This window comes from Cariama cristata, unplaced genomic scaffold, assembly GCF_000690535.1.
Source record: "Cariama cristata isolate BGI_N322 unplaced genomic scaffold, ASM69053v1 scaffold9877, whole genome shotgun sequence".
Lineage (NCBI taxonomy): Eukaryota > Metazoa > Chordata > Aves > Cariamiformes > Cariamidae > Cariama > Cariama cristata.
This window is the reverse complement of record NW_009626078.1, coordinates 1,114-21,973: the sequence shown is the minus strand read 5'-3', so window position 1 is coordinate 21,973 and position 20,860 is coordinate 1,114. Positions and strand designations below refer to the sequence as shown.

Below are 20,860 nucleotides of genomic sequence, written 5' to 3'. Positions count from 1 at the left end.
AGTGCAACTGAAGTACTAAGCTCAAAACAACATTATTCTGCGGTTTTGTAAATTTACGCAAAAAACTATTCTTATTAAGTCTCAAGACTTCTTAGAAAACACAAGTTACTGGGCAGCAAACTTCCATTCCTTCCCACTGAAATAATGCAGTGATACCCGCCTTAATCTTGCCGCCATTGGTTTTATGTAAGGCTAGTAATTCTCCTGAATAGCTTTACTAGGCTCAATGCTCAGACAAGAATACAACTCCAAATGCATCTGTGCTACGCCACAGAAACTGCTCCTGCCTGCAAAGCAATAGTGAGAAGACGGCATTAGAACTGCAGAGAACAGAACTGAAATAGAAGCGACTCTCAAAACCCTTTACAAGTTGGAATACTAATGAATATGCAGATCAAGTATTTTACCAAGGTAATAGTAAAGCAGGGAACAGAATCACCATCTACCAAAATACAGTGCCTCTCATCTGGAAAAGCAGCGCCTTACACATTCAGAAATCTTTAAGTGATCTTAAGTTGATTGTGGTATCAAAGCAACCTTCTCATTTAAACACAATTCATGGAAAGTACACTTCGTGTTCAATATTACATTCTAAGTTGTATAGGGAGTAGCACACTAAACATTTTAATGCTTGTGTTTGGTAAACAATTGCTGTGCTTCACTGGGCAACTGCTGTTTGTAGGCCAACATTAGTAAGCTTCAACATCTCCATTCAGGTCAAGTTTCCACCACCAAATTTATCACCAGTTTCCCCTGTGGTCCATTTTTGGACCAAGGCAAGAGGCCAACAAGCAAGTGTGTTAAAACAACCGCAACCTTCAGAAGTAGCAGAAATCACTACAGGGAACACTGTAATCACCACCTTCGACAGACATTACCACCACCTCAAACTTTTGTGAATGATCCCTAACACATTTCAGTAACATGAAGCAGTTTGGTTTTTGCTAAGCTAACTGAGTTCATTAAGACTGAACCAAAGGCATTATCTGAGCAAATCTGCTGGGGGTGGAGGGCAATGAACATGCTCAGGAGCAACCACATCCCCACACAGCACAGTCGTATTTGCAAACGGCTGTTGAGCCCACAACCAAAATGCCAATTAACTGCATTTGTGTCTCTAAGTACACAGTCTCCACAAGCTTACACTTACAACAGTTCCCTAAACAAGGTCAGAATTTGGCATTGCTAGAACAGAAAGGAAATTGATTTAAACCTCAGACCACTGGCTTCCTGTCTCCATCTATAGTAGGAAATTCAATGTCTCCAGTACACATGACTCCAAGACACCTGTGGTGGCATAGAGAAAAACAGAGATGACAAACAGTAGCAAGTCCAAGCACTCTGAAAACAGCTGTATCGTACACTAATGTGAACTGATTGGTCCATGCTTCCTACCACTTAAAATGACATAAAATTGCTTGAAAGTTTGTGAAAGGAGTTAAAGCTTTCACATTAAAAATTAGTATGAGCTTTGTGAAAGAGTTTTGCACCTTAAATTGATTTAAAACACTGATCCACCACGGAACTGGCAAAGCAATACCTGCACCACAACTACTGTAACCACTGGGCTATACCTCACTGTAGAGGTTTTATTTCTGCTCATGAAATCTGGTGCTGCATTCTGTAATTCCTTTTATGCAAACTTCATTGTAAACCTACTGAAGAAAAAAAAAATCCTATGGGGCTAGTATATGTCAGCTGAAAACAATCTTGAACTAGTGCCTTGAAACCATTTCATCTGATGAGCAAATTAAATAGTTTTGGTTTTGGTTTTTTAACACCAAATTAGTTATTAATAAGGCACTTCAGAAATTACCGTGAAAAATCCTCTCATATTAAACTCGTAACAACAGCAGATAGAAGAATGTTCTCTCTATATAAACAAATGCAAAGCTGTTTGGTTTCTGGATAGAAACCATTAACCCTCATCACCCTGATTAATTACTTTCTATTTTTAAACCTTAAGACACTACTGCAGTTCCTTTCAGAATACATGCATAGGAAACTTCCCTTCTTCCACTAGGTGAAAGAATAAATTGACCGCAGCAGTATCTTTAGTTCACAAGAAGCTGCAAACCAACGGAGTTCCTGGTCCCTTGTCCTGCCCCTAAGCTAGACTTTATCTAGTTGGGAGAACAAAGGAAGGAGCAGTCGGTCTAATCGCATTCAGAAAAGCAGGAAACTAAGGACATTTACAACAGATCAGTTCAGATGAAAATACCATAAAACACTACTGCTGACTTGGCTGCCCACACTTAGGCACTGCAGATTTAACTAATAATGTTAACTTAGCTCCAACATTAGTTGATGTAAAAAAATGTAACATGCTGTGGAACTTGTGAAACATTAGTTGTAGCCCTACCAGTGCAGTTTCCAAGTCCTCTGGGAGCTACCTTCACCTTCGTATTACCAGGACCTCTGACGGTGTATTTTATACATAGGGTGTGAAGCTTCTTATGTCCTCCGCAACTCTGGAAGACTACCACTATCCAAATAATTCCATATGCACGTTACTGCAAAGTGGGAACATTACCAGTTCAAGACGGAGCCATTTTTCAACTCAACACAAGCTAGATCAGCCTGAAAATATCTCAAACTCAATAATAAGGGATTACTTAATATCTGACAAGAATTCCCTTGAGTCTCTAAAGGCCTCCTCTGCCTTGAAACCACAAATAGCATTGTTCTGGACTTTGACAATACCCTATGAAAGACAAGTGAACCTTAAGGTGCTCTGAAGAACCACCTAGATATTTTTTATTCAAATCGTTTCTGGACTTTGCAAGAGGCCTCTAAGTTTTAACTTGAGGAACAACTTGGTTAGGAAAGGAACAACTAAGACAATTCCCCTCTTCAGATCTTCACCACATAGGTTTAGCGTTTTTCCCCTGAAGAATACCCTAATAAAAATCTATTCAAACAAATGGGGTTCTATCCTAATTTATTAGTACTGCAAGCATATTTAGAAAGCCTAATGCATATGCATACATACGCAGGGAACATTTTACTAGGGACAAAAAGAAAATGATGAGCATTTAGTTTAAATCTCTTGATACGCACGCTTCCCCAAACTCAAGTATTCCTTAAAATATGACAGGAAGTGCCTATTTGCTTTTCCTATTCACACTAATTCAGGTCTATTGTTGGCTGAAACAAAGGTCTTTCAACCTGCATCACCCGTTCCCAGGACATTTGACACCAGTTTATTAATATCATAAACGCAAGAGGCATAGTGGCAGAAATCCAGACCCACTGCTGGTACCAGTCTTAGATAACCTCAGAAAGGCGGGCAAATAATCTCACAGGTTGTGGAACTACAACATTTATTCACAACTAGGAACAAGCAGTTAAAGGTCACAGCTTCCCCTTGAGCCTGTTCTTTGCAGCCACTGCAATACTATATAATCCCATCCCCCTCGCCCCCCAAAAAACCCACAACAAACTACTCAAGTCTGTCCACAAGCTTTCCTCCCTCCAACCAGCAGAACTGTTCCACTTTTAAACAAAAAAGTAATCAACAGCAAATCCAACATTTCAGCATTTTTAAATACCAGCCAGCTGTTCAATGTGAAAGCTATGATGGGGTTCAGTTTTCTGAACATCACAAAATTCAGCTGCTGAGAGTTTCCAACCTGTGAAGCCTAAAGCTATCTTCAGGTGAGAAAAGGGGAAAACAAGAGTGGCGCTCCTACTGAGGATGCGTCACACCCAGTTCTGCATCAATTCCCTTTCAACTGCAATGAAAACTCCTCTTCACTCAAGGTTAGTAGTATCAAAAAAAAAAAAAAAAAAAAAAAAAAGACTGTGAACAGTAGCTTCCAGTCTCTGGGTAACATCACCTTCAGAAGCTATGCACCTCTAAATTAGGTTGCTATTTAACACTCCATCAGAAAGGATGTTTTTGATGTGATATATAAATAAAAAGAACAGAAACATGAAGTAGATAAGATATACCATCTAAGCAACATCTGTATTAAAAACATAAATGCATTATAATTTTTAACTTACTCACTTTGAAAGCATCATCTACTAAACCAAAAGCCATGTGACATTTTAGATTCCTGGCACAGGTATGCTTGTGCCTCACTCTTGTCACATCAGCTAGACCTAACCTGGAAAAATTAAGTGTCCCTGTTTAGATGCAAAGAAAGAAGCCCAAAATCTTAGGGTTAAAGCAAGTGTCTCAGAATTCTGGCAACCAAAGTTTGTAACAGCCCAGAACAGTCATATAACCAAGCCTTCCTTGAGTAGCTTAAATACACTACAAGAAGTGAACACACACATGTTCTTTGGTGCTGCAGCAATAAAACTCCACCTAAAACCAACTTTTTTTTTTTTTAACCCCAAGTGAAATCTTACCTTAAAGGTAAGCCCAGTACAATATGAGGTCTATGGTTTGTTTGAAGGGGGAAACCGGCAGTGTCAGTGTTCTCTGCTTCTACAGTTTATACTTTAGAGGAAGCATTTTAAGTATTACTGCAGACACAGTGATAACTCGACTAAATGACTCAAGAGCTTTCTCCCCTTTGAATTTTCAAGTTTCAGACATCTACTATCACACGGATTGTGCCTTTCAACCACACACTATCCCTTTAAACAAAGTAATTGTAGTAAGCAGTATGATACACAATCCACATTAGTTATATTTCCATTACAGAAACACTGTTCAGCCAGCAAAACCTGCACTGATTTATGAAAGGTCTTCCTGGACAAAGACAACAGAAAAGTTAAATTATATTTGTGTTGTGTAGAATTTAGCTGTAGTTACTCATCATTTTTGTCCTTTGTACAATCGCATACAGATCATACATCTCTAATTCTTGGGGAACAAAGTTAACTCTAGCAGGAACGAACTTCATGCCCACAATTGCTTCATATAAGATCCCCTTAGGTGCCTGAATGTTCTGTCACTATAACTCACAAAACTGAGGGACCTACTGAGCGATATGAGGAGAATTGAGACAAAAAGGCTTATAAAGAACATATTTGATTATTTCTGCTCTAACACAGCATTTGTCTAGCCTTAGTACTCTGGTACATGACCTGCTCCAACATGTTTTCTGCCTGCAGAGCTTTACTTTGCAACATATGATTAATAAAGGCACAGCAAAACTGTTTCTGTGTATTAATTTCCAAGAAAGTAACATCTCCATTTTAGCATGCTGAGGACAAAAATTCAGGTTTACTGATTTTCCAGAACAAACTATGCTGGAGTAGAGAAATTAAATAGTCTCTATTCGGAAGAGAACAGCACTGCAATTTCTGACTTCTCTGAAAATACTCCCGCACACCTGCAGGTAAAGAACATCCTAAACCATATGCAGAGTGAAGACTCAGGAGCCCAGAACTCCATGTCAAGCCACTGCTCTCTGGAAAACCTGTATTCTTAGAGCTAAGTCACAGTACTACATACTCACCAGGCTCCTTCAGAATTTATACATGCTTACAGAAGTGCTCCATAATTCTCGTAAGACACGCTATGAAATGCAAGTTATACACAGTATGAGGATTCCCCAAAACACATTAAAAGAATTGGACCAAGTTTTATTTAAGCTTTATTTCTTCTCACTGTAATAAACATGTTAGCAATGTATCTGTTCTCCAAAAACAGGCTAATTACCCCTTGGTAGCAGAGTGCTTTGCTGTATTGCCTAGCTGTTTTATTTGTACTTCCATTTTCTGAGGGAACTGTTCTCAATACGCCTAGGAGGAATGAAAAAGAATGTTCTTGGGGAAAAAAAAAAATATCTCAACAAGCTCAGAAATAACATCTAGACCTTAAAAAAGAAAAAAGTGTCAACAGTTAAGCTGTTCTTCCCACTAATAGCACGAAGTCACTGCCTTATATGGGTATCAGGGCTAACTTCCATTCAAGACCCGCGTGCAGTCCCCACACAGAAATTTTAGGTGCTCCTTCACCAAAGGTGATTTTAGACATTATGAAAAAAGTCATTCAAGGCTGTGAGTAGCTCAGCTCCCAAATATATGCTTCTGAGACTGTAGGGTCTCCACAGATTAAGGTTTTTTAATAAACATCCAACAGGAGTAATAGGTATAGTTGAAAGATTTGCATTTAGAGAACATACTAACAAGCTCCCAAGGTCCTGTCAGCCCCATTCTCTGTGATGCCATCCTCATTCTGCTGTGACAGCTGATAAACACATTCACCTGATAACCAGGGGCTGAGAAGGACACTGAAGAGTCTACCCCTCAGGGCATGGATTTCACAAATGCCAAAGTTATTTTCATGCTCTTTCATTCCCTTTAAAAGGGGATTTCTGCTTTGTTAAAAAAATATTTACAAGCAACAGGACTAGCAGAAAATCAGCCCTGTGACCTACGCAAAACACAGAGGTATTTATTCACCTCTTCTTCTAATTCACAGAAGGTTTACAAGCTTCTCCTCAAGACTACAAATTACCTTACTCAAGATAGCTTACACCAATTATAACTGAAAGTATCTACACAAAAGTTGCCCCTGTATTACTTACTCAAGGGGAGCACTGAAAACCTGCACTACAAAATTAGCTGTGTATTAATTCATGTAACCAAACATTCAATCAGGAAAATTTTTTAAAGTATGCTTTAATTTGGATGTCTGTTCATTGAAAGAATAAATCATTTCTATTTCAAGTTTTATTTACTTGAACCATTACCTAATGCCTAAAGTCATTACCTAATGCCTAAAGTCATTACCTAATAGCTTTTCTTTAAAAAAAATATACTTCAATACTAAAAGGAAAACAGACCTGCTTCTGCTTACATTTGTTCATTTTTATTATCCTTTTTTTTTCCCCCTGTGCTCAAGTCAGGTGATTGCTAAGTCCTTTAAACTAATTTGAATCAGTGAACCACTCACCTCTCGGTTCCTGCCGACAGCCCCCCCACCTCAACCTATAGAAACATTCCTCACACCCACCAGAGTATCTGCACCAAAGTAGACACTAACAACACAGGCGAAATAGTCCCCTCAGAAGACCTTACTTTAGATCTTTTCAGGGGCTTGTTTGTGTTCCCAAGTAGTACAGAGCTATTTATGGAAAAATCTCTGCTGGAATCACAGCCAGAATCTCAATAGGCTGCACAGCACAGAAAAGCCAGTGGTTAGTCTTCTGTTTGCAAATAACAATATATTTGGAAATAACATACTGTGCTATTGTTTTGCATGTACATAACAGAAGCCCTTAGGCAATGCCTTTCTTGCCACTGAGAATGCTACAGAGTAAGAGCAGTGGAATTATCTTTATTTTCTCTTTTTGCTGAAGCCACTCCAAAACGTACACTGCAAGTTAAAAATTAGTAGCAGTATTTTAGAAAAATACCATAGTCTGGCAAAGCCTTCAAAATCAGCTACTAGAATTCTGTGATGTGGTGTGCATTTCTGTTATAGATATAAAAAACAACTCCTAGAAACCATGCTGCTGTTTCAGACTCTTCTCATAAAAGCTTTGGTCAAAGAATGTATTTCAGGTGCGAAAGCTAAGGCCAAAAATTTCTAAGGCTTTTTTTCTTCATGTGTAGAATGCAAGAGAGCATTGCACCTCGGACCACGTGTGAAGCACCTCCTTCTAAGGAAAGGAAATGAAAGCAAAAATCACTCTTACCTACATAAAGGAAAGGAGGGAGGGAGGCAGGCACACTCACTAGATGAATGTCAGGCAGCTTGCCGGAGAGCACAGCGCCTGTGAAGGTCACAAGCACAACTGAAGTTTCCAGCAGAGATGAACACACAGTTCTGACTACTAAGTGACAGTGGAATAAAAATTTCTGATTACTTCACTCACTATGGGCATTCATTCCTTTACCAGTTTATTTTAACACTTCATGCATTTTTTAGTGGCACTTGGAACCTGAAAAAAAAAAGTCTTCCTTTTACCAGTTGCCTCTTAGGGGTTTTTTTTCCCCACTTGGCAAGTATTTTCCTGTGTTTCTATTCTGGCCCAAGCACAAATGCCTCAGCTTCTCATAAAAAAATATTTATTAAACAGAGGCCAATAGTAGTTTCTGGCCTGGACTTTCAGAGATTCTTAATGCTTACTTCTCTAAATGACGCAAAATGGAATCTACAAATCATGACAACTCTGTAAAGCAGACACTTACAACACATCTTAAAAATACATATATATATATGTGTGTGTGTCTACTAATCTAAGCAAAATGCTGACCTTTATTTTTAAGTGAATTATTTTACATCTCTCACCTTCTCTATTTATAGATTAGGATCTCTTCTTTGGATTTTGGAAGAGTTGTATAACAGCTGAAAACAAGATAGAGATTATTTAGTGGTATTACCATCCTGCAAAGTTCCTTGCAAAAACTTTTGAAAGTTTTGGAACTTGACTTTGGGAAACAAGCACACTAGTCTTACAAACAGGGAAAACAAAGCATGGAGGGGTTAAAAATGACTTAGTGACCTTCCAGATGAAACTACTCTGGATGATTACTTTCAGTTATCTCCATTTCTACTCTTCCTTTTTGTCAGTCTCTCCCCACCTAGCATAATTACATTTAAATCTGAACTTTAAACTTGGTAAAAAGAATAAAGAACATGAATTGGAAGGCACCAAACAACTTCCAGTTGAATGTTACATAACTGTAAAACTTCTGGAAAAAATAATTTCAACATATACATAAAGGAGCTTACAAAACCAAAGAGGGCTGTGTACACAATCTTCTCCTGAAGACTTCTTCAAAATTATAGCAACCAGCAATGGAAAATTAAGCCAGAAGTGCTCCTAACACAGGATGCAATCACTTGGTCATGTCACTTTTTCTAATATACACACTTAATAACTCTTGTGCAGGAACACTGAGCAACAGAACAGAGAGGTGACCTAGCAGCACAGTTGTACATGACAATTTAGAACATACTTCCCCGATTCTCAAAAACAGCAGAAAGATGAGAATGCTACAGAAACAAGTGGATATCTGTTATTCCCCAGTTTGGTATGAGCTTCTTCAGGTCAGATCAAGGAAAAGAATCCACAAGCTCCAGGGAGCCAAGAACCTGATACGCCGAATCTCCAAATGGGTTTGTTTTGTTTTGTTTTAAATGCTGTCTTCCTACTGCACTTTCCTCAGAGGCATCTAAATATTGTCAGAGACAAAATTGCTGGGTTAAGCCACAGCACATGTTCTGCTCCAGGAACAGAACTGGTACGTTACCAGCCATCACTACTTTCAAGACTCGGTTATCACTTCCAAAAGGATCTAGAGCAAAATGAAAGATCCTGGATACTTCTTGAAAACAAGAAGAAAGAAAGATTCGGCTAAAAACCAACCAAAACAAAACCACAACAAAACAAAAACATGATGCTGTCATAAGAACAGACTGAGAAAAGGCAGAGGGATTATATAGACAGTTTTAAAGTTTTGATCAAAAAGCCATTCCTGCCAGTTCCACATTCCACTAAAGTAGCTTATGAATGTTTCTCTATTACCCCTACAAAGCCGTGCTATCTCCTCACTGCTAGACTATATAATGAAAAAAACTGTGGGCTTCAACCTCAATTGCTGTTTGTTCAGAAGAGATGTCCTCAAACATCAATCTGAATTCACCGAAAGTAGGGTTTTCCATAAAAAAGACAGTCTATGAACAAGCAGGTACCAACTGTAAGCACGAAACAGCTGAGGAAGAGGCTAAGCCATAGTTTCACACGTTGCCTTAAAGCCATTATCACATCTCCAAGGGAAGCAAGCCATCCACTCACCTCTCACATCTCCTTTAGCTCCACTACCTACTCCACCACAAATATTGGTTACAGTTCGACAAATCAGTCTGCAGAAGCTAGCTCAGGATAAAATTAATCTGATAGCAAATAATCCAAGACACGTCATTTTCATTGAGGTCAGCTTCCCAAAGTGATCACTCTGCAGCAAAGGGAACCATCGGTGTCAGCCAAAGGCATTAACAGGTAAAGGTACAAAGAAGGACCTTCTCTTTCAGAAGCAGCAGCTACTCCAAGTGAGAATGAACCTACAGGCAAGTCAGGATGTAATCTGAATTCTAATTCCTCTTTCCATACCAAGGTCACACTTCAAAACAAGCTGAACAGGGCAATTAATAAAAGACAATCGAAGATCATGGTTTTTTATCTCCACTGTTTCTACAAATGAATCCTTACACAATGCATCAATAACAGTACCTGAGAAGTTAGGGCTTTGTTATGTCATCCTAATGGACAAAAGTCCAGGAACCCTCAAACAGGTGTCTTTGGGAATCATTATACATTTATGAGAGCTGAAGCTAAAGATCTATTTCAGTATGTAGTTCTTGTCTCCTGGACCAATTTAAAATGTTACGTTATTTGAAAAAAGTAAGTCCTTCATACTACATTTATAAGCACTATACACAAACACACACAGGTCGTAACTTCTTCGAATCATCTTCTAACCTTCTGCTAACAGGAGAAAGGCCAGCTGAAATCACCACTTTTAAGAATCAAAGAATGGTCCCTGGAATACTTTTTATATTCATCAGGGAAAGATGAGAATACAGCTACCAGCATTTAACAGACAAGAATATATTAGAAATTACTCCAAATTTTAAATAAGTAACCACAGTCTGAAGTCTCAATTACCTTAACTGTTCCTGAACATATGCAATTATCTCTTCTTAAGTTCTCAAAAACATAGAGTGCCAACTGTGTGTGTTCGGAGATCACATTATTCCCAGAGTATTAATTTAAGAACTGTGATTGAACATGCAAAGAGAAACATTTCCACACAAAATGCACTCTATATACCTGAGAAATCAATCTGTCTTACCATACAACTCTTTTAAACACTTTTCCTGACCCTAAAATTTTCTTCCAAAATTAGATGCAAGCATAACTGCCTAAGGGGTTTAACATGTGACCTAAATATGCTGGTTTTCTTAATGGTGCTATCACTTGTGGATCGCTAAGAGCAAAATACATTTTTATAAGGAATGGCTGACCAAATTAATAATTTCTCCTCCAGTGCTTAACAAAAGGATGGTAAGTTAGAAGAGAGAAGAAAGAAGCTTACAGCCACTTATGCCTCTGTAACTGAATTACAGTCATGCACAGAAACATCAAATAATTATTTTTAGTAATATTATCAACTCACAGTAGCAGTACCTGATGTCTTGTTAACCAGCATCTTCGTTTTAAGGTCAAAAGTAAGAATCCAAAACCTTCCAGTCAGAAAAGAAGGTGGCAAGGCCACCATCACGTAACACTACCTGCTGCCCAGAGCAAAGCCCGGCTTGCACAGCCAGAAAGTGAGCAACAGTTTATTCGATAAAGGAAGTCCTGCTATGTAATATCGTTAACAAGTGCGCACACACACACAAAGTATCAATACTTGATCTCTTAAGACAAGACATCTTTTTAGGCTTCTCCCATTTTCACGAAGGCTCATGTAACAGCATAAAAGAATGACAATGTCCTTTCTATTTCCAGCTTACTTACACACTAACCCTACAAAGTAGCATTTAGCTAGTGCACGCTCTAAAAGCGTAACTGAGCTATACAGTAATATAACAAAGCTATAATTACATATATTCCACTCAAGTTTAAACTAGATCTGGACAGTTTTTCTAGATTTATTTTGACTATAAGACCTACCGCTGCTTCTTGAAAGAGATTATTCTAAATCGGTTTGGATCAAGTATCATACTTCCTGTGTTTCTCTCCTTCTATTTTCATAGGAACATGGTAACTATTGTCTCTGTTCACATTCACAGCGTAAGTGCCTGCCTATGCCAAGACTTTTCAATCATTTCTTTAAAAGGGTAAACCTCCGTTTCACACGATTACTGTACACTGACTTATTCTGCAAATCTTTTCACTCCATACTAAAAATATTGTAGAAATAGTTATGGTACCGCACATTATAGAGCATTGAAAATGTGAAAAAAGGTCTGGAAAACACCCTTAAGGCAGTTATAAAAGCATCTTACGCTAATGAAATTGCTTTGGGAGCAGAGTGTTTCCTAAAGGGGAAAGAATAAACGGTAGCCTTAACTTGGTAGCGTCAGTAACTGATGTTTTTCACCTCAAGAGGTACAGTACAACACAGATTTAATTGTATGCACACTCAAACAGCATCTAAAACAAAGGCAGCCTAATTCTACAGCATCTAAATGCGAGACAATACATTAGTTTAGGTGAAGTCAAAACCCCAAACAAGGGATCAATTTTTCAAATCACATTAAGAGTGATAAGACACGGTAAGAGAAGATTAACATTTGTCAGATTATCTTTTTAAAGTGCTTTGCAGTAAAGCAATCAGTAAGTAATCCATCTCCCATTTAAGCGGTATTCTTCTCTATAACAGCTTCCAAGAAACTAAACTGTACTGATATTAACACAGCTCTTTTTACTAACAGAGCTGGTAACAACGCTAAACAAATCTCATTTGCACATACTGCTTGCATGGACACTGAAGAAAACCTATTCCATGTGTACTAGTTTCGCTGCAATAAAAGTAAAAAAGATTATTTACAACATAGCGATAAATTGACATTGTGTGTGGCCCTGCACGTGTGCTTGCAAACATGTACGTGATATCTAATTTCAAAAATATCTAGAACTGTCACACTGTACAGCAGTTTGACAACTGACTTAGTACCTAAATCCGTGCTGCTACCAAATGAGGTAGTTCTGCATTCACCACCTGCCCTCAGGCACACATTTTCATCACCCCTTCTTCACACCTCTACTGTTTGCACATCTACACAGCCCCAAGTTCAGGGATCTGATATAACTGCTTTGTAACCCCATAAAAATCTACAGGTCCATTTGTTCTCAATAGCAGCACAGACTTGGACCAACTTCAGCCTTTACATCTCAAAGAAGATCACCAGTGATGCAAGACCTCTGTCAAGCATTACTGCACCACACCAAAGCTTCAACTATTTTATTTGGCCAGTATTTTAGTTCAGTCTCTTAAGATTACTGTTACTGTATCGGTATTAGATATATTCTATTGCTGGCCTCCAGACAGCACATGTTCAAAGTATGTATCTTGAACAGCAAAGGTTTGAAGTCCTTTCTGTCACTGGATTTGAGCATTTGTAGTAGCTTCACACTTAGAGATCAGGGTCTTGCGTTGACTGTACATAAAGTCCTACAAGGAGACCAACCCTCTTCCAGAGTTCCTCGTCTTCCTTTGAGTCACTCACTCACTCTCCACGCTATGCTGGCACAAGCACACACACAGAGCACTGAGAACCAGATCAGGGTTCAATTCAGCTAAAAAATAATCCAGTCAAAACCACAATTTTAAGTATTTCTCAGCTGGATCAGCTTCCCAAACAAGTTCACACCTTGAATACTGTGTCCAGTTTTGGGCCTCTCACTACAAGAAGGACATTGAGCTGCTGGAGCGTGTCCAGAGAAGAGCGACAAAGCTGGTGAAGGGCCTGGAGAAAAAGTCTTACGAGGAGCGGCTGAGGGAGCTGGGGTGGTTTAGTCTGGAGAAGAGGAGGCTGAGGGGAGACCTGATCGCCCTCTACAACTACCTGAAAGGAGGGTGTAGCGAGGCGGGGGTTGATCTCTTCTCCCCGGTAATTAGCAATAGGACGAGAGGAAATGGTCTCAAGTTGCGCCAGGGGAGGTTCAGGCTGGACATTAGGAAGAACTTCTTCACTGTTAGAGTCGTTAGGCATTGGAACGGGCTCCCCAGGGAGGTGGTGGAGTCACCATCCCTGGAGGTGTTCAAAAAACATGTAGATGCAGCACTTCAAGACATGGTGTAGTGGGCATGGTGGCATCAAGTACACGGTTGGACTTGATGATCTTTGAGGTCTCTTCCAACTGTAATGATTCTATGATTCATTGTGCAGTTACATGAATACTTGTGCCAAAGTGGGATGGAGTGCCTCTTTAAGCAGAAATGCTGCCAAACATGTAGCCATGGCCTAAATAGGCAAGTCAGAAGAGAACAGAAGGCAGAGGAGAATGGAGGGAAGGAAGGAAAAAAAAAAAAAAAAAGGCAGACAGTACAGCTAGGAACATCCAGCTCTCAACTCTTATTTCAGCATTGCATCCACTAGGAGTTTTAGTCTTCATTTTAGTTCTTCCAAAACACGTTCTATGAAACTACAGCTACCACAGAAACCCATTTCCAGGGTAGAAATACCCAATCAGAATCATTTACGTAGCACTTGAAAATAAAAAGATACGAAGTTTCACAAAGCTGACCAAGAGCTGTAATCCATCAGGATGGCCACTGATAGCCAAGTTGCATCCATTTGTACTGTTGGAGTCTGATAGCTTGATCACTATAACTGTCGTATTTACGACACAAAATAATCACTCCTTTTTCCAACTAATTTTTAATTTAAGCCAAAAAGATTCCAAGAACAGCAAAGCATCACAGAAGTAATAGAACAATACTGGTCAGCATGATTGACAAGCTGAAGTGCCCTAGCTACCAAATCCATGTCAAGAGAGAGTACTGAATAACTTCTAGGGAGCTGAACAGCCACTTACTATTTAGCTGTTTGCTAAATGCTCTTTGTTTTGGGGGACTTCACACTTTAAATGCACACTTTAGTCAATCTAGACCAGCAGTTCCTAGAACACAGCAGCCTATTTCTCTCTCTAGATACAGACAGTCATTCTACAAGCAGCTGAAGATAAAAGAGCTAAAATACAGAAGCAGACTTAGGAATACAGAACAGGACTACAACCCTGGGTCTTTTTATTTATCTACAGCATATTTCCAACTACCCCTTAAAAACAAACTTATTATTAGCCCTTGGTCTTTCTAAGTGATGTTACCTTACAAGCATACAAAACATAGCCATAGCCCTCAAAAACCCAAATTAAGCTCTCCTACATCTCCACCCCAACCTTTCTTCAGCATTATTATCACCTCTCACACCTTTGCTACTTTTCTCTGAAAACTTTTCCTCCTCTCCTATTCCATCTATTCCCATTAAAAAAGCCCATCAGTGACTTCTATAATGACACCATTGCTTCTCTTCCGTGACTCCTGCCAACAAACATGTCTCGGTAGAAGCCCTGCTTCCCAACTGATCCCACCAACACCCCTCCACCTACAAGGGACAGGTCCCTGTTAGGTCAGTTGTTGGTAAGCCTACGGAACCAGGTGTGCCACCAGGAGTAACAGTCTGGTAGGACAGAGCCAATCAACTTTCTGAAGGAGGCTCGGCAGTCCTAATCCACCATTACGGATGCACGTTACCTGACAAAGAGAAAGCTTCCTGGGAAGGCAAGAGAAGATGGTGAACTCCGGATCATGGTAAGCTGCTTTTTACAGCAGTCCTCATCCCTGGCTTCAGTTTTCCTTACTCTGAGATAACTATTTTCGTGCATTGAAGGCAAACTACCATTACTGAAGCAACAACATTTCCCACAGCTGCTCTGCAATTTTGAAGTCTGCCAAAAATAAACATGAAACTGCACTTGAAAGATATAACGTACCTAGAATCAAATACAGAAAGCATTCCCTTGCTGAACAAGGGAAAAGTTAAATCTTGTTTCTATCTCTGACCACACACACGAGCTGGCTAGAGAGAGAAATGTAAGAGACTTCATCTGTTTGTCATCTGCACAAACTGAAACAGACTACAGCAATGCCTTGGCTATAAAAGAGGAAACATGAAACAAGTCATAGATTATTAACAAAGCAGCACCGAAGGGTTAAGCATCAGACTAAGCCAGCAATCAGCACCCACAACAGACATTCCAGTACTTCTTTCAGAGACAATTCGGGCATGAAATAGTTAAACAACTTGTCAAAGATGAGCAGTAATCACTCAGGGTTAAAGCCTAGGACTTAAGTTCCTGGCTCCCAGCCTTGGACCCAGACTATCAGACTTTTACATATCTTTGTATTACACTTGAAAGAACATTTAGATACAGCAGCTTGACTCTTTTCGTTCTGCCAAGTAATTAAACAAATTTGACTTAATTTGTTCTGAAGTACAAACTCATTCCATGAAGCAAGTGTCTAGTTTTCAGGGACAGTTTAAACTCACAATTCTTATTTGTTTCCGACTGGAGCTGCCGTTAAGCCACATCTTGGAGAACATAACAGCAGAAGAGTAAAACCAAGTCTGAAAACAGCAAAACTACCGCAGAAAATCTTTGTAATCCTTTTCTATAATCATTCCCATAAAAGAAACTTCCACTAATAAAACATGGTAATGCCAGCTCTCGAGTATTTCTGGACAGTTAAGTCTTACTTGCATTGAAACAGTGATGGCACAAAAGAAAAAAACCAAACCTATACATTACAGATGCTTTTGATAACCTGATCATTGAACTTACCAAGAACAAAGACTCTGTGTTCTCCATTGGAGAAGTCCTGCCTGATCTAATGACCTGGCTCTGGATTCTCCAGAGGAGACGGAACAAGTTGAACACAGAGATGTTTGGGCTCCAGCAAGACAAATACAAAATTAAGAAGGGAGAAAAACTTCTGTTGAGCAAAGATCCAGCTATTTCAGAAACAGAGGCCACACAAGCTACAACACACAATGGACTGCTAAATCACAAAAAGGTAAACTTTTGCAATTGTTAAAATTAAGGACCCCAATTATAATGAAGCTGACACTCAGACTTCAATTTATAACCCAATTTCTGTGCTTAACTTTGGGATCTGATAGGGCCAGGCCACAGCTTACAACCAAGAATAAATTCCATACATACCAAGAAAATGGAAGCTAGTTCTCTGCTCCTCACACATCCATACTGCTCATGTCAGAAAAGCTTTGCCACAGCAGAACGACACAGGCAGGCCCCAGATCCAAACCCACTGCCATCTTCTTTCCTCAAGCTTTAGTGACAGCTCTGCCCCTTCTTTCCCTTCCACCCTCATTAGCTCCAAAAGAAACACTGTCATATCCATCTATCACACTGTGCTTTGAAAGCCAGAAAATTAAAAACCGTATGTATCAGCGTTCATGTTTCAGCCATCAAAGCCACCAAATATTGACTTTGCAATAGACAGCCATTCTAGCCCAAGAATTATAGGTTATACATATTATGTGAAGGTTATGAGGTCAGATCTAACCTCAAATATACTGAAAGCTACATACTAGCACTCGTAGTAAGCTTTTTAAAGTTGCTGCCACTATTACTGTATTAAAAATGTTATTCTCCATTGGCCTGTTTTATAGGCAACATTGTAGAGAGGCCACTCATTTTGCATTCTACTGATTAAAGCCATTAAATGGATGCAGTTTTCTTGGTTAACACTCCTATTAGTTTAGTTTAAGTTAGCTTTCCAATATAAATATTGCAACATTGTATTACCAACAGGAAGAAAACAGAAAACAAAACTCCTGTTTCTTTCAGGTTTGTTTTCTTCACTATGTTTTTGGTTAAGTTTCACCATTCCACAACAAAAGTTGTTTTTCAAAATTTGAGCTCTAAAGCCATTAAAAAAACCCCAAATCTACACCCTAGGTACTACCGTACACGAATTGGTACTGTACTCAGTCACAGACATGATTAGAGTCCATACTCGTTAGCTTGCAGACCACAGTGGTAAAATGATCATTTAAGTTTCAGACAGCAAGATTTTCTTTAGCTTTCACCATAGTGCCTGTCACAAAAAGGCAGACAGAAAGGCAAGGAGGGAAAAAAGGTCCTCAGACTACACGTAGAGCCACTGTCAACTTGTCCTTGGGTAACCTGAAGGAGGACCAGAAGCATGCAAAGCTGCTGCTCCGATTTTTGCCAGAAACAGAGGGCTCTGTTTCATCAAAGTGAACCTTAAAGTCAGAAATATAGCTAATAAAAGGAAAAATGCAACCAGCTTGGTACATTATTAACCCTTCCAACAGTATCATAGGGAGGTATGACAAAGTATAACAAGAACTCAAAGGATCGCATGGAAACTAAACTCACACTTTGATTAGACAGCTGGCTTTCAACAATTTCCAGCATGAGTTAAAGGAGCTGAATACGCAAGAAGAGAACTTCAGCTCAACAAATTCATTACAGCCAAGTATAGTACCAACCTTGGGATCTGTCTCCAGGATCTAGGCATTTAAATTTCATGATGTCTTGCAGTATCTCAAGGCTCTGGGTTCGCACCTTAAGACTCATCCTAACTCAGCTATAGTCGGCAACCAAATTAAACTTCTCTTTGCTCTTTGGGTCACAAAATCATAAGGCTACACCTTCCATAAAATCAAAAATGGACACTCTTACAATTTTAGAAACCATGACTGGCTTGCTGAAACTGAAGCTAGTTAATTCACTTACAGCGAAGGCTTCCCTCAACTCCACCCACTATGACTCCGGCAACACACAGTACAGCTGCTAACCTGCCAGGAAGCATAAGGCTAGCAAGTTATCTTTCGTAACATGAAGTACAATACTTCATAACAGCTAAGGAAGTTAAGGACAGACTATTTCCTGACTTCTGCATTTCCAGACCCCTATAAAAGCCACTTTACCAGAGATTTATATAAAGGTTCATTACTATTACATACATGTCAACATGGCTATTTTAATGAAAAATTATTTTCAAGCACCTGCCACACAACCACAACTTCTTCAATATTTGTACTTATTAAGGACTTATGTGATATGTAATTAAAATAAAGGTTACAGAATTTAAAGTCTGCCAGGGAAAAAAATTATACTACATTTAATAGTAGTTTTGAGTTCAACTTTGAAATACACTTACTGAAGAATTTAAAATTAAACTTAAAAAACCAAACTGTTACAGCTTTCTTGTTTCCAAATGCCATCCTTCAGCTTGTAAGTGACAGGAATCTTTCAAAGTGCATCATTTGCCACATGCTGCAGTTAATAAATAAAAACAAGTCACTTATGTTTATACTGATTTTTTGGCCTTTGGAAGTTAACTTGAACCACACGTCAAATGGGAAAAGAATGGAAACTGTAGTTACTGCTTTTCTAAATACAACATTAATCTCACTTTTAAGTCAAAGCATTCAAGATATGTTAAAAAAAAAAATAAAAAAAGCCCTAGGAATTACATTAAGTGACAAGGCCAACTGCTTGCAAAAGAAAAATTTTAACTCATGATCTTACAGGCTGTGTTGTGCAAACAGAACTTTATGGCCAAAGAAATTTAGAAGTCAGTGGGACTTTCCTCAAAAAGGAGTGCAGAAGAAATTTTGCTCCCTAGCACAGCGATTGAGCAGCACAGAGAAAGCACGGTTCCTCTAACGATCCACAATCCAAATAAAAGAAAATAACAAGTACACTTTTTGCAGTCACAATCGGAGGCGGCCATCTTGGTGTAAGAGGCATTTGTCACTGCCAGCTTAGAAAAGTTTTAGGCAATTTCCAGTATTATTTAAAACACAGACCCTTTCTTTATAAGTAAGCATGCACAAATATTCAGGTTTCTTCTTCCTTCTGGTTAAGAGAAGCTGGAAAGATTGAGAAAATTACTTCATCTTTATCTAGTACTTAGATCTTCAAAGGGTACAAACATTAATTAATTCTCACAACACCTCCCTGTGGAATGCAAGTATCACATTCCCCATTTTGCAGATTAGGAAAAAACACAAACCAAAAGCTGAGTGACAGGAAAAATCTTAGCAATCTTGGAAAAGATTTCCAGCAAAATATTTAAGAAGCCTCAATTGAGCCCTTCTTAAAAGTGTGCTGAACAGTACTTGCAAACCTTAGTTTAATCCTGAATCTGAGTGTCAATGCACATTAAACGTCTGTTTGCTGTGCCCAAGTTGCATACAGCAACACGGAGGTATTTTAGTATGGCTGCCCTACCTAAGGAGTAGCTAAAAAGTCAGGAAACATTTGGTAAAAAAATATTGCTCTTACCTTCTGCTACATCATCATCTACAGCGCCTTTCACCTGAGAAAAACACCACTGAATGTCATTTCCTCCTCCAGCTCCTAAAAAACACAATCAAAAAAATGAGGACCCCCCCCCAGCAACACAAAGAGCACACAATAGTTCCCAACTGAAAATTTCAGACAACATTGTACACGCCTACTTCCTCAGCACTGCTGCCGGCACAATTACAAATCGCCCCTCCCCACCTTTTTCCTTTACAGAAATTGTTTTTGTCATTAGCGGTTTGCCAGCGTTCAATGCAACGTTTGTCAAAAACGGTGTAACCGTAGGCAGCGAGTGTGATAAAAGCCCGCGGGTACCCCCAAGCACCACTGCTAGTGCTAACTTTAACTGAGGATTTAGAAAGAGAGTGCACGAACATCTTATTTCACACGAAAGCTTCTTCCTACTTTAGAAGTCAGAACCCTCTACAAACACACACACAACTTCAACAGTAACTGTCAGGAAAAGCTCTACATTTTGAAAAATTTCAATCCTTCACTCAAAGAAGCGAATAGCACGCTTGGTTTATACATTTTGAAAAATTTCAATCCTTCACTCAATATAAACCAAGCGTGCTATTTGCTTCTTTCTTTTACAAAAACATTGAACCGAACCTACATACTAAAGGCTAAAGAAAAAAAATTTTACCACAATTTTAGAGTCTCTTCGCAGAAGTAATGAAAGCAATTATCAGCCTTAAAAATAGCAGCAAATCCGAGCAGAAAAGCAAACAAGCAATCTGATGTTAACAAGTTCTACTACCATAGAAAACGGATCGAAGAGAAAACTTCAGGAACATTACCGCCTCGGTGGAAGGCAGTGATTCATTTGAACCCTGCCACCAAAACACACAAAAAAATCACCACCCATTTCTTTTGCATTTCATTCTGAGCAAATCACCGCAGGGCTGAGTTCATACAGGAAGAGACTGAAATGGGCTTGCCCCCCCTTCTTTTTTTTTTTTTTGAAAGCCACTGTCAAAATGGAACTTTTCCTCAACACAACTCAAACAGGCTGAGCAACAGATGGCATTTACACGTTAATCCAGAGCTCTCTTATGGCTTTTGAGATA

General features: G+C 39.1%; 1 protein-coding gene across 1 annotated transcript in view; it reads right to left on the bottom strand.

Annotated features, from left to right (window-relative positions):
• PPP2R2A (protein phosphatase 2, regulatory subunit B, alpha) overlaps window positions 1-20,587 on the bottom strand; it is a 38,282-nt gene extending 17,695 nt beyond the window's left edge. Inside the window, exons 1-2 of the mRNA XM_009703872.1 lie at window positions 20,551-20,587; window positions 19,770-19,844 (exon numbers count right to left, since the gene is read on the bottom strand). Of these exons, the coding sequence (XP_009702174.1) occupies window positions 19,770-19,844; window positions 20,551-20,587 (112 nt within the window). The remainder of the gene's footprint in view (window positions 1-19,769; window positions 19,845-20,550) is intronic.
• Window positions 20,588-20,860: the final 273 nt, after the last annotated feature.